The sequence below is a fragment of the Numenius arquata genome, chromosome 9 (assembly GCF_964106895.1).
Source record: "Numenius arquata chromosome 9, bNumArq3.hap1.1, whole genome shotgun sequence".
Classification (NCBI taxonomy): domain Eukaryota; kingdom Metazoa; phylum Chordata; class Aves; order Charadriiformes; family Scolopacidae; genus Numenius; species Numenius arquata.
In genome coordinates, this window is record NC_133584.1 from 13,941,438 (window position 1) to 13,954,721 (window position 13,284).

Genomic DNA, 13,284 nt, shown 5'->3' on the forward strand with positions numbered 1-13,284 from the left:
TTATAATGGTATGTTCTTTAATAGAATTTAAATAAGGCTTTGAATAATTACACACACTAAAACTAACATTCCATAACCTTATTCCGCATGGAAAAGCAGCAGAAACAACCCTCTGGACTGTACAAGGTCCAATTGTGAACAATTACATTCAAAAAGTAGATCAAAACAGAAACAACTCTTTCCCCCAAAAGCTGCATCATCATCTTTGAAGTCAACTTTTTCTCCTAGTGTGAGAAGCGTGAAGAACAGATGAACTGGGCTTCAGCCCAGTAGATTTGGCCTTGTCAAATTACTAGTAGTGCTTTCCAACCCAGAGTACCTTCTCATTTCTTTAGGGTGATGGAAGCTCATGGAAAAGGAAGTGAATTTCTGAAGCAATGGAAGGTGAGTTCTGCCTTCCCCAGGCCCAACAATGTACATAAATTATGGAAGCTTGAAAAAAAAAAAAAGTCTATGTTAGACTGTGGCGTGTGTGTTTACGGTTTATGTTCTCCTTTAGAAACTACTCACAGACAATGGGGCTGGGTGGGCAAAAAAAAATCAAAGCAGCATATGAAATAGTAATATACTGTTTCAAAATCTGCACCGTCCTGCAGAACCAGGAATTATAATTTATTCAGATTGTTCTTAACAGATCCAATCTACGCTGGATATGTAAAAAACAAGAGACTAAGTCATCAAGGAAAACCAAACAAAAAAACCTGCACACTGCAAGAGTATTTTAAAATGAAACAAAAGAAAAATATCCCAGGAAACATTGAGGAAAGCTCAGAAAAATTTATCATCAATTCTGAAGTGGGGCCTTGTGACATCATCTGGGTTAATGAAGACGGAGATGGATTTCCCGGGGTTCTCAGTCACTAGCTGTTGCAACTTTTTGGCTAATCGGTCATCAGGCTGGTTGGTGTCCCCTCCATCTGACTGCGGTGAGGGGATGCTGGTGGTGCTGCCCCGCCGTTGGAGCTCTAGCGTTAGCCGGTTGGCTGCTTTGACATGTTCGATGGCAGTTCGAAGGTGTTCGGCAGGGTCTGAGCGGACTGAGGACAGCTTCCGTGCATGCAGCATGACAGTTTCTTCAGAGAGATGCTCCAGCATGTTGCACTGGGGGATGAAATAGTTAGGGCACATCTTGTTGACCAAGCAGTGCTGGAGATCATCAATGAGACCCAGGAGGAAATGGGCTGCATAGTCCTCCTGGGCCAAGTAGCTGGCTGGTAGCCTGTCACAAGCCCACAGCATCATGCTGCGCAAGTGATATGGACTAATGGCTTTGGGGCGGGACAGCAATTTGATGATGATAGCTTTGCAGGCCTGATAGGCTTGCATGAGGCTGCTGGAGATACACTTTTTCAGCTGCACTTCACTTCTGGCAAATGACAGCCTCCATTCATTGTCCTTCTTCCCCTTGTAGGAACATGCAGGCACTAAGTAAAACCCACTTATGACTTCCTCCTCTGTGATCTTCCCATCCCAGAAGTGGTTCTCCATCAGCCAGCTCTGGGCCACAGCTGGCCAACCTTTGAAGGACACCACAGGGACAATGTCGTACAGCATGCGGCTGCTGCCCACTCCCAAAATGATAGATATGATAGTCCCATTCTTTTCTACCTTCTCCACCTTTGGCATCCCTCGCTGAGGCTTTTTCTGGATCTCAGAGAGGACGATGCTAATGGAGTCATAGAACCAGTCTGCAACTTTTGTTGGAGAGAAGAAATAATTGGTAGCTCCATTGATATGGTCCACGATCGTGCAGCAGTCCTTCCATTTGCTGATAGTTCCTTCATCAAACAGACGCAGGCTCAGCCAGGAGTGGCACAAAGCTGAGTGGCGCATGTCCAGAGTGACTGGTTGGTTGCGGTCGTGCAGCTTCAGTGCAGGCACAAGCAGGGTGAAGTCCATGTCATAGTCTGTGCCTCGTGCATAAACATTCAGCTCATCAAGATCAATGTCCACCACACCTTCCCGCACACCACCTGAAAGCAGCAGGTACTCATTGGCTACAGGCAGCTTCTGGTCAAGTTTCTGAACCATGCCTGCAAAAGAGAGAAAGAGAAGTCCTTTTAAGAGAAAGCAAACAGATCTGGGATACACGATTTAACTAGGATTTAAACCCACCCCATGCCCAGCTGGAAAAAAAAAGCAACCAGAGGTATCCATTACTGTTTGTGTAACACAAACATACATCACGCCCAGCACTCAGCCAACCTTTAGTCCCACCTGACTCAAGGCAGGGCCTTTCCTGCACTCCTGGGAATGGGCGAAGTCCATCCTAAATATTATACTGGGAGCAATGGAAAAAAGAAGAAGCCTCTGGTAAAACACAGCAAAGCTACTTCCAGGACTAAATGTAACTTCTTAAGCACCTTCTAAACCAATTTTTCCCAATATTGTCGCTTATTTCCATGGTATCCAAATGCTTCCCTGACACGGCCAGAAGAAAAGAGAATATTAACTGACTCACTGTTCTTATTTTCTCTCCAGTATAAGAAAAAAGCTGGAAGTTCATTTGTGCGCGAGTGAATGAATACCTACAAATGTTAGTTCAAGCAGGTCTGATTTTACAATTTGCTTTACATTTACTGATGAACAAGGCAACATGAACAAAGGCAATACGTCCTCCTCTTATGAAGGAATGGAGACAGGTTAAACTATTAGGCAATTACAGAAGCCAGCTCTGAAATTGGTTCTTCAACCTACAATGATGGTATCATGCCATAAAATATCTGATCAGCTCTCCAGAGCACAGACATGAAGACAGATTTCTATTTTCATCACCAAAACCAGACTCTTCCCTTCACCCTGCACTGCCCGCACCACTTGCGCAAAGCCAGTCTTTGACTGTGTATTCTATATATACCACTATACTCTGTTCACAGCATGAGAACAGCAGACTGAGAAGAGACTCCACACCGTAGCTGAGATATTAGCACCTCATTCAATGTTCAAATTAGGTTTAAAATCGAGTTCTGCACTTTGAGTGCTCTGTAGTCTGCTTCTGCTATCTGGGCGGTTTCCCTCCTGGTGTGGTTAAATGCTCTTGATTCCTTCCCAGCCTCAGTTCAGACAACACACCCAGGCCACCAGGGAGCCAAGGCCAAGGACTCTGAATGGAGAAGCTGAATCTTTTATGCGAAAGGGACATATCACTATTTCTTAAAAGCACAAATGTACTAGTTTTTGTTAGCATGCATTACTTAGTCTGCCTTCCAAATGGCACTATAGTTTGTTTATATCAAGAGTGGAGGCCTTCCATTACAAGGAATCCAGTCTTAAAGAGACATCAGTGGGAATAAGTAGCCAGAGGCATGATGAGGAGAGCCAGAGACCTGCCGATCACACTGTCAGACCAGGAACCACAGAGAGACCCATTAGGAGTGTTTCTTTACTGAAATATTAACACAAATGATCAGCACCAGAGTCCAAGCACCCATTGTGGCACAGCCCCAGGTACTGCAGAGCCTTTCCTGAGTTAATGCATTCCCACGGGATCACAGATATTGCCTGAATGGAGCAGGTCTCTCTAGCAGAGTGCAGCAGCAGCAGCACCCCAAGGCTGCACTAGCAGTGGCACTGCAGTGCTGCTGGGGAGACTCACCTGTCCTTTCCTGCATGCTAGGGCAGGGGCAATGAAACTATACCTGCATACACATAAATAAGCCATAACCAGAGCAAAATTTAAAGCTATACTGACACCGATTCCTTGGAAGAGCCAAGGAGACTGTAGGAAGAGGCCTGTGTGTGAAGGGGAATGCGTCTTGGGGCAATATTCAGGGTAACTGTCCAATCCCCCATGTGAAATTCCTTGTTAGATGCACTTTACCTGTTTCATTGTTTCCAAGAGCATTGGACCCAGTCTGTTTTGCTGCAACGAGCTGGGATGATTATCCTGCCCGGTGGGCAAGGACATAACCCTTTCCATTTCATGCAGCTCCAGAGGCTGCAAGAGAAGGAAATAGCTCTGGAGGAGTGCTAAAAACTCTTCCTGCTAAGTCCCTAGCTAATCCCATTCTGCGATCTTGCCACATGCTGCCCCATACAGAAAAGCGTCTGTCAAACTCAAAGACATTTTCTGAGGCTTAGATACACAGTGAGCTATGTCACCCTGATCTATGGAGTAACAAAGCCTTGCGCAGGCTTCTCTACCCCTGAGGCCAAGTAAGTGGCAGTCACTCCTTTGTTCTACCTAGAAGAAGGGGATTTCTAATGGGTAACTAACTTGATGTGACTTCTGGAGACAGTACTGACACGCTGCTTCCAAATCCTGTCCTGGAACCAGTGTGAGCAGCCTTGGTGCTTTACACCCCAGTTGTAAGTTGAGTCCAAGACCCATGGAGTAAAGTCTGGGTCATTCCCATCAGGGACAGGGAGCAGTTGCCTTTTTTCAAGCATACAAATCAGTACCGACCCTTACTGTGGTGCAGCACAGCTATTCAGGATATGTAGGGTCCTGATAGCCCATCCTGCCTCTACACTGGCCCAAAATTTTCCACTCAGGACTGTGATCTGCAGATGTTCCTGAGAGAGGCAGACCGAATGTAACTGTCCTACAGAAGAAACTGTTCAAACCTATATAATTGAATAAAGGATGTATTTTTCTAAATATTTTTAAACTTGAAGGATGAAAAATGTCCTGCGAAGTTCTGCAGCATGCTGTTTGCACTAAAAATTCTATACTATAGTACAGCCAGAGACTTTGACTGAAAAAGAAAATCGTATGATTTTTCTAAAAGGTAGAGATTCTCCACTATGGAATCTATTGTGGCATGAGTTGCTCTCCTTGGCCTGAAGAGTTCCTCTGTCCTTATATGGGAGCAATAGAATTGACAGTCTGACACCATTCAACCTATGCTTTCTAAACACCCCATGCCCATCTGCCCAGAAAATAACAGTCAACATGTATGATCAACCTCCAAAGCCAGAGGAGAGCAGGAGCCACTCCTGCAATGTTAGTTCTGCACCATCTTACAGCGCTCCTGCCTTTACTAGCACAAAGTGAAGCTTGCACTGGACAAAGACTGTACAGCCTGCCCTACAAAACGTCAGCTAGCACAGAGGAGGCTTCTGCGTGGAAAACATTTCAGGAAGAACCACCCCATATGGTCAGAGGCACAGCTCTTCAAGCACTGTCACGTAGGTACTCCCACAGAAGAGACACTTCTCTTCCTTATAGCAGAGAAAGAAAAGAGAACACCAGTGTCAAGCATCCTTGCAATAGGAAATGATTTCTGCCCACAGAACCCTCTTTACACTTCCTCTGGAAAGAAAATGTTTTGTATGCTCACCATTAAGCCTAGTTTGCAAGGCTGAAGACTCCTGAAAGGGAAAGGTGCCATGCACTGCCAATAAGTCACTTTCCCCTCCCCCCTAGAACTCTAGACCTACCAGCAGAGAAGGAACATAAAAAAAAACCAAACAAAAACCAACAACAAAAAAAACCCCAACCCCCCCCACAAACCCAAAACAAAAAACAGGTAATGTCTACAGGAAATGATCCAATGTCATCAATATCTCTCTACCTGGCTGGCTGCAGAATTTAAACCCAAACCCCTGAGCTCTGCCTGGCACAGAATTTCCCCTTCAAGGCCTGGACCAACAACTTCAGCTCTGCCACAGAGCTAGAGAAGGAATTTTTGTTAACAGATCATAGCAGCATTGCTGATCCAATTTAAGCTGTGGAGCAGGGGGTTTAGATGAGGTCCCCTTGAGGAAAATATATTTAGAATAGGCATAGAATGTTCTATAAATAGTTGAGATGGCCAAATTCAGGATTCACTAAGGCTTTAGGGGTTTGCAATGTGTTCAAACTGCCCCCCTTATTCATAAATCTATTTGAAATGTGAAGGGGTTTCAAGGAATCCCATTAGCCAACACTGTATGGCATACATTGCCCTCGCACAAAGCTTTCATCCCAAATTTCCATAGCACAAACACAAGCTGAGACAACCGTGACCTACAACAGAAGCGAGCACTCCAGCTCAGCAAGCATGTAACTGTGAATGCAAAGAAGAAAAATATCAAGGTTGGTTACTTGACCCAAGTACTTAAAATAATAGCACCAGTGGGACATTTGAGTTCTCTTCTTTCCACCTCAGTACCAAGACCATCTGGGAGGAGGAGGGAATAGTGGTCACAAATTACCTTATGAAATTTGTAGAAGCCCTGTGGAGTTGTCTGTGAAAACTGAACGCAGAACTTATAGGGTCAAACATGAAAAATTTTATTTTAGCTGAAGGACCAGCTCTCATGGCATCAAAGTAGGCTCATTGATATTTAAGAAGTTTCTTGCTGCTACCAGGAAAAACACATAATTTGTAGTTATATCTTGTGTGACACGCTCTTTTGAAAAGGTTGTTTGGCAAAGCTGGTATTCTGCTAAGTAAAAGATTGGTGTCCAGTTACCACTTCTGTCTAATGCACGTTAAAGTAAGTTCTGTTTTACTAGCTGTGAAACTAGTTTAAGACATTTTCAAGCTATACAACTTGACATCATAACAGACAAGTATGCTTACAAGCATGAGAAAAGCAGGGAATGTGAGAATTAGGAGCAGCACCCGTAGGCCAAGCTTGCTGGTTAGTTTACTGAACAGTCAGTTCAGAATAACACAGGTGAGCAAATGACTTCTACAGACAGAATTTCATTCTATTGTTATTCCTTCAGTGGCAGGAGAATAGGATTTATTTCTACTCCAAGCACAGTTATACAAGGAGAATAAAGACAGAGAAAAGAGATTTCACTTTTACGTAACATCTACATTTGGGATACATCCTTGAATGAACTGGGGCTCTGATGCACATGCACAAAGACTATTCTTCCCATCAAAAAAAAAAAAAAAGGCAATGCAAAGATGCTCTCCATCCATTACAGAATTTCAGATTAAATGATTTCATGACCATTGCAGTGTGTACTGGGATCTGCTCCTATTTCACAACCAGCTTTGTGTAAATAAGGAGGAAAGTACAGACCTGTCTTTGAAGAAACTGACCACAAGAAATATTACACAAAAACTTATTTCTAACATACGCATTTCCTAATAAGGGGTTCCTTCTTGAAGTCTTCCTTCCTGATGCCTTAAATATGCAATCACTGTCACCAAAAGAAAATGGGAACAAAGAAAGGTGCCATTCTGTTAGTCTAACCTGGTCTCATCAAATTGAATGGGGTGAAGTTCAGGCAGTCACTGAATTAAGGGACACTTCTGCTGCATGGGAAATAGAGACGGGTCCAAAGAGCAGTAGGGTGCTCATAAAGGCTCCATAAAGGAGGACTTGCAGCACGCAGAAGCATGTCATGGGAGTGCTTCTGGGCACCAAGACAGACCCAGGCACTAGCTCTGCACTGCTCCTGTTCTCCAACATAGACCCCAGCATCTGTAGTAGCAAACGTCTTGCTCACATTCCACACCAGCCTGCTAGGGAGAAGATGGTCCACACAGTACACAGCCTTGATTTTCTTCCTTGACCCCTACATCACCCACTCCTCCTGCACAGCTTGCAAGGCTCCCTGTAAGCTGCTGAGACCATGAGTTACTGCAACACTCCTGTCCTTGCAGACTTTCTGTACCAGGGAAGGGTTGCAAGCTGGCTCAGAAACCTAATGTGCTCCCTCACAGATCATCTTCAACTTCTTAACATCACAAATCTATTCTATACATCACTAGCACAGGAGGCAAGCAAGAGGTTACTAAACCACAATGATACCATGGCCAGGCTGCTGAAGACTTTTACAGGCATGGTAATCCCCATACACACGTAAACAATGCACACAAGCTTAACTGTGGGGTATATAACCAGGAGCTTGTCCTTTCTCTCCAGAAGGAAAAAACCTCAGGTTAATGGCAAGGGGCTGGCTGCAGTCCGTGGGCAGCTGTGCAGCCAAATTCAGCAAGTAAAAGTGATGTTAGCTGCTGCTCCTCATCACCGAGCTTCCCTGCTCACCTCTTGACTTTGCCATCTAATCTGATTTGAGAAGCAGCACAAGTCTGTGTAACATCAGCTGTTAAAAATAGCTGCAGCACAGAATAATCATGCCCGGTACCTGCCCTTCAGCCCCACACTGGAGTTCAGAAGATGCCACAGTACCCTCTCCAACACTGCTCAAAGACCCAAAGCACTGTGGGTTCAGCATAGAGCTAAACAGACAGAGTGTTGGCTGTGAATGATTAGAAGAACTGAGGCACTTGGATGCTTTACACACTTCAACACATGCACACAGACAGAAGGGAGGGAAAGGAGAACTGGACAAAATTAGAAGTGTCTTTCTCCCTGCTCTTCTCTCTCCCTTACACACCAGGAGAAAGCCTACAGAATTAAAATTGAGATTTTCTCTAGATAAGTCCAACACCTGAGCTGGCATTATCATTGATATCTTCTTCCCCCCGTCCCTTCTTACTTTGTAGGTAACTTAATCTCCACAAAACAAGAGGTTTGGATGTTCATTTCCTCAATCAATAGCAATGATGTGGTGTTCTGGCACTGATCATCAGCTGACCTTGCATTTAAAGTGTGCCCTCTTCAAACCATTAGCTTGTGCTCTAGCAGAAGTCTCCTCTTACTTGCAGCCAGTCTTGCACAGACCTGACTATTGTCTTAAGCAACGTTTTTTAGTAAACATATTGAAAGAAAGTGAGCATCGTGCTGCTGCTACTGCACCCCCAGCACTTTGTAAGAAACATAGGTACATACCCCTCATAAAACAAATCACTAAGTCCCCACTGATATCAATAGGGGTATACATTTAAATTCCTCCATAGACCCACCTGAGGCCCTGGGGCAAGTGAATTCCCACTCAGGAAAGCTCTCCAGAGGGCTTCCAGGAATCAGTTGTGTCTCTGAGGAGACCAGAAATGCTTTTGATTCAGCAGATCTGATTTCCCCTTATTCATTCAGCACTTCCAGCAAGAAGCAGCACAGAGGCTTTATAGAGAAGCTGCCCTGTGGCACTGCATGCCCCAGCTCCACGACTGTTTTCTGAGATATGCAGAAATGCGTCACTGGGAAACTAACTGCACTTTGTGGGGATGTGGAGCCTGTGCCCAGGCTTTAAGACAAGCTGAGCCCAGCCAGGTTTGCAAGGATCTGACATACCTGCTGTCAAAGGCAGGGCCAGAGCCCATTCACCCCACCAAGGCGGTCAAAACACACTATGCTGGGTGTATCCCCCCTCATGCCCCTGGCAGCCTAGGGAGAAGACATATGGAAGGAATCTTCCTTGTATAGGTGGTCTCTTCCTTAGGGAAGGCTAGGGATCACCCACATACACCACTGTTTCCCTCCTTTCTACTGCTTAATCCTTCCACAGGACGCAGCATAGTCAGAGATCTTGAGCTTTCCTCCCAATTCTACCCAGTTTGATGCATAACCTTGAGCATGTCCTTTTTTCTTCTGTATAAAATCATTACCCTCCTTTAAGCCCCAAAAGCTAAGGAAATTTGACCTCTTGGATGCTCAGAAAGTACTTGGAATTACTCAGATGGCACTAACCACAGACCAGATATTATTAGTGGAGAACCAATTTGTAAGCTCATGATAAATCTCAGGATCCTCTGCTTTGGGCAGGCAATTCTTACCCTTGACTGCTAAAAGAAATACATGAAATCCCAGGCTAGTCAAAAAACAAAAAAGCTTTTGTCTTTTTTCGTAAAGACACCAGACCGGGACTCTGCAGTTCCTTGACAATTCTGCTGCAAGCAGCAGATCCTGCGGAAAAAGAATGTTGTTCAAAGAAAATATCCCCACAGAGGTCTCCCAGCTATGCCCGAGTGATGTGTGTTGAATTTCAGGGGCTTCTTTAAGACAGGATGGGAGGCCGGCTCTGATGCAGCTGGATTGCACTGATTCTTCTGCTTCCCTTGGTAATTGCAAATCTATTTATGAGCAGCACAAGTTTTTGTTACGCAGAAGAACTGAAGGAGTCAGCTCTTTAGGAGAGTCTTTAGTTACAAAGCACATTTTGAGAGGACTGTTGGCGGAAGCAGGCAGGGGGTGGGAGGGGAGTGGGGAGACTGAACCGTGTGATACCAGTTTAGTCAAATATGCGAGGCGAGCGAAAGAAGCTGCTCTTTGCAGACTGATAACACCAGTGTCCTACTGATTCTGCTCCTTTTAGAAATCTTGTGATATGGTGACAGAACACACTGCAGGGACCCAGCACCCCCTCGTAAAAGAAATCAGCTTCTTTCTCCAAAGTCTTCTTTAAAAACAATCTTAAGAGTATTGTCCCAGTTTTTTTCCAGTTCCCATGTGCCCTGGTGGAAGGCACTCAGCTAACTGAAATCCTGGATGCCAATGCAGAGGGGTATTTCATGGTTCAAGGGGAAAAAAAAAGAAAACAAAAAAAGGAAAGAAGAAGCCCAGATTCAAAGGGTGGGCCTGTACAGCAAAAGGCAGTGCTGTCACAACACCCAAACCCACCCTGGCACCAAAACCAGCAGTGATGTTACTGAAGTGACCTGCTTGGCTAAAATACTCAGTTCTCAGAGACCGCAATAGCAAAGCTAGGCTGCTTCCCGAGCTGGAACCAGCACCTTCAGAGGGAAGCCCTACATCACTGTGCAACTCTACTTTGGATAGTGAAGAGTCAAAAAGTCACCCTCCAAATTAATGTTGAGTTCCCACCCTGCCAGTCTGCTTATCCAATGGACTTACTCCAGAGTCATATTAGCCAAACTAAGATAAGAGTGTCTGAAAGCTGAAAGCCTACAAAGAATATGAAGTGCAAGTCAAGGAGGTGCCTTTAGGTTCTGAAGAATACTTGTGATGAGGTCTGAGAGCAGCTGACAAGCAGAACAGAAGGAAGAAGGGGCAGAAAGTGTGCTTATAAGAACAGCTTGCTGCTACACCCTGCTTAACACTGTACACTGTGTCCATATTTTTAAGTGTCCATAACAAAATTCCTTTCGGAAATGGCACAAGATGCCATTTATCCTGGAACTGCAATCCCAGACATAAAATCTGCCAGGGGACAGATTGCTTTATCAGTTCCACCCTCTGGGGCTGAGAGCACGCATTTGGCAAGGGCTACACAGGATCTAGATGGGCCACTTCTGCTCACACCCTTACAGAGCACTGCTGAGCATTCAGCAAGATGTTACACTGAGGAAGACTCACCAGGACTCCTCTCAGATCTGCTCACAAGGTACCAACAGTGGGCACAAACCAGGTCGAGCTTCTTGAGTGCAAACATGCAGCTCCTTGCAGGAGAGGCTGTTCTGCCCTTGTTTTCCTAGTACCTTCACTGTTACGTGCTCTTTACAAGTTCATAACAACCTCAGTGAGGTACATAACATGTCCACCCATCCTAGCAGGCTGGCTGCTCACTGCTTATTACGCTGCACAGCATAATAACTTTCCCTTTGCAACCTCCAAGCAGTCTCTGGCTTTGGGATCTCCCAAACCAGAGGCAGTAATTACAGCTTTGTCTTTTAACGGCACTGATGGACTTATCTGCTGGGAATGTCTCTCATTGTTTTCTAAATAATTTATACTTTTGGTAGAGTCAGTGCCTTGCAGCACCATGTTTCTCAAAGTATATGTTGTGTCAAAAAGTATTTCCTTTTGCTGGCTCGCTAGGAAATGAAGAAACTCACCTAACCATGGCATCTTCCAGAGACCACAAAAGAATTTACATGGCTTAATCAGTCATCTTTCTTCCATGTTGAAAAGAACAACTTATTTAAACCTTGTATACTTGATAGTCCTTCTCCGTGCTTGTGTGGGCCCTAGCATTGCTACACCCTAGGTGAAATGAGGTGGTCACCACTGCATGTCACATGAAAAGGTGACTTCTGTGTGGATGTCTTCAGAGTCCTCTGGGAAATACCTTAGCAGCCCTACCTGCTAAATTAGCCTGACTACACTGCTGGTTCGCTCAATGTAATGGAGTCCTCCTCCCCCAAATTTAATTTCACCTTCAGGATCTTCTCCCTGAAGAAGCGAACACCAATCCCACCACTTTACAAAGGGTATTGATAACACTGGAAAAGAACAGTAGAAATAGGACAGGCGAAGGTTTTAGAGGCTGTCACAGGAGAAAAAAGTCTGCAGCCTCCCTCAAGCTCTCATCCCAATGTGACTAGTCAGCGCCAGGTGCCTCTTGCAGAAGACATGTGGCAGCTCTCCAGCGATGAGCAAAGCCGTTCCCTTCCAGGCCTGGGAACACGTTCTCCTCTTGCTCCAAGTCAGCCAGAGGGGCACGTGTACATGTCGGGCAGAACTTGACTCCAAGGTTGCAAAACCACTTTGGGCTCCTCTGGGGTGGTTTTCTGTGATTTATCCAACACACTGGAAATTCTCTCCCCAGCTGCTTTACCACCAGTTTGTTTTCTGTTCCCGTAGCAGAGTTGTTTTCTACAAAGACAAGTCACAGCCAGAGCAAATCACAGCACTATTCCTTATGAAATAGGCCTGAACCAACACTGCCCATTCTCAGTGCCTGCCTATTCTGTATTAACAGCTCTACGTCATTGCAGAACGGCAAGAGATTTGTCCTTGACTCAAAAATTCTTCACTAAATGATCCAGCAAAGCTAAAACTTGCATGTGGAGTACACATGGCAACAAACAAGCTGATGGATAACCACAGCTGTAATTCAATGCCATGTTCTCGATTTTCCCTTAAATTCGTCAAACTTGGCCCCTGGGGTCAATGACATGATCAGAATGGCATCCCCTTCAATCACTTTCATTCTCATCATCTGCCAATGACTAAATCTATTTAGCTTTATAACATGGGATAGTTCAGAAAAAGAGGGAATAAAGAAGATTTCAGGAAACCAGCCAAACCCCAAAAGAGCACTGGACACAGGGGAAAGATGTTCTCTGAGTGCAGAAGGAAAGCAGGTGTCTTCAGAAGCCTTTCTGAGGCACCTGGTGGAGAAGAAGACGTGAAGCGAATCCTCTCTCCAGCCCCCAGAATTCATTGGACTCCATCCATACATGCCTGGCCTGGCCCCTTTGATAGATCTTATAATCAAACACTGGAGGGAGCCAAGACAGATAGGCCAAATATGGCCGAGACTCCCAATGCCAGAACCATAATATAATTTTTCTCTGACCTTGCAGATGAGCATGGATTGAACTAGCAAGATGAGGCAGGGAATGCAGATCCTTGGTCAGAAAAGTGCTGAAATCAGAAAGGCTTGAACAATACAGCTGTGTCTGAGTTCATGAAGATAAGAGCAAGCTTTCCTGCAATACTAACCAATTTCCCACCCACCACTGAGAACACTTCCAAAGCCATGTGGAGCCAGATCAAGTCCCCTGTATGAAATATATTTGTTAAGTCCCT

General features: G+C 45.0%; 1 protein-coding gene across 1 annotated transcript in view; it reads right to left on the reverse strand.

Moving 5' to 3' along the window:
- Positions 1-768: 768 nt before the first annotated feature.
- Positions 769-13,284, reverse strand: part of MB21D2 (Mab-21 domain containing 2) — a 58,656-nt gene continuing 46,140 nt past the window's right edge. Inside the window, exon 2 of the mRNA XM_074153876.1 lies at positions 769-2,033. Within this exon, the coding sequence (XP_074009977.1) occupies positions 769-2,033 (1,265 nt within the window). The remainder of the gene's footprint in view (positions 2,034-13,284) is intronic.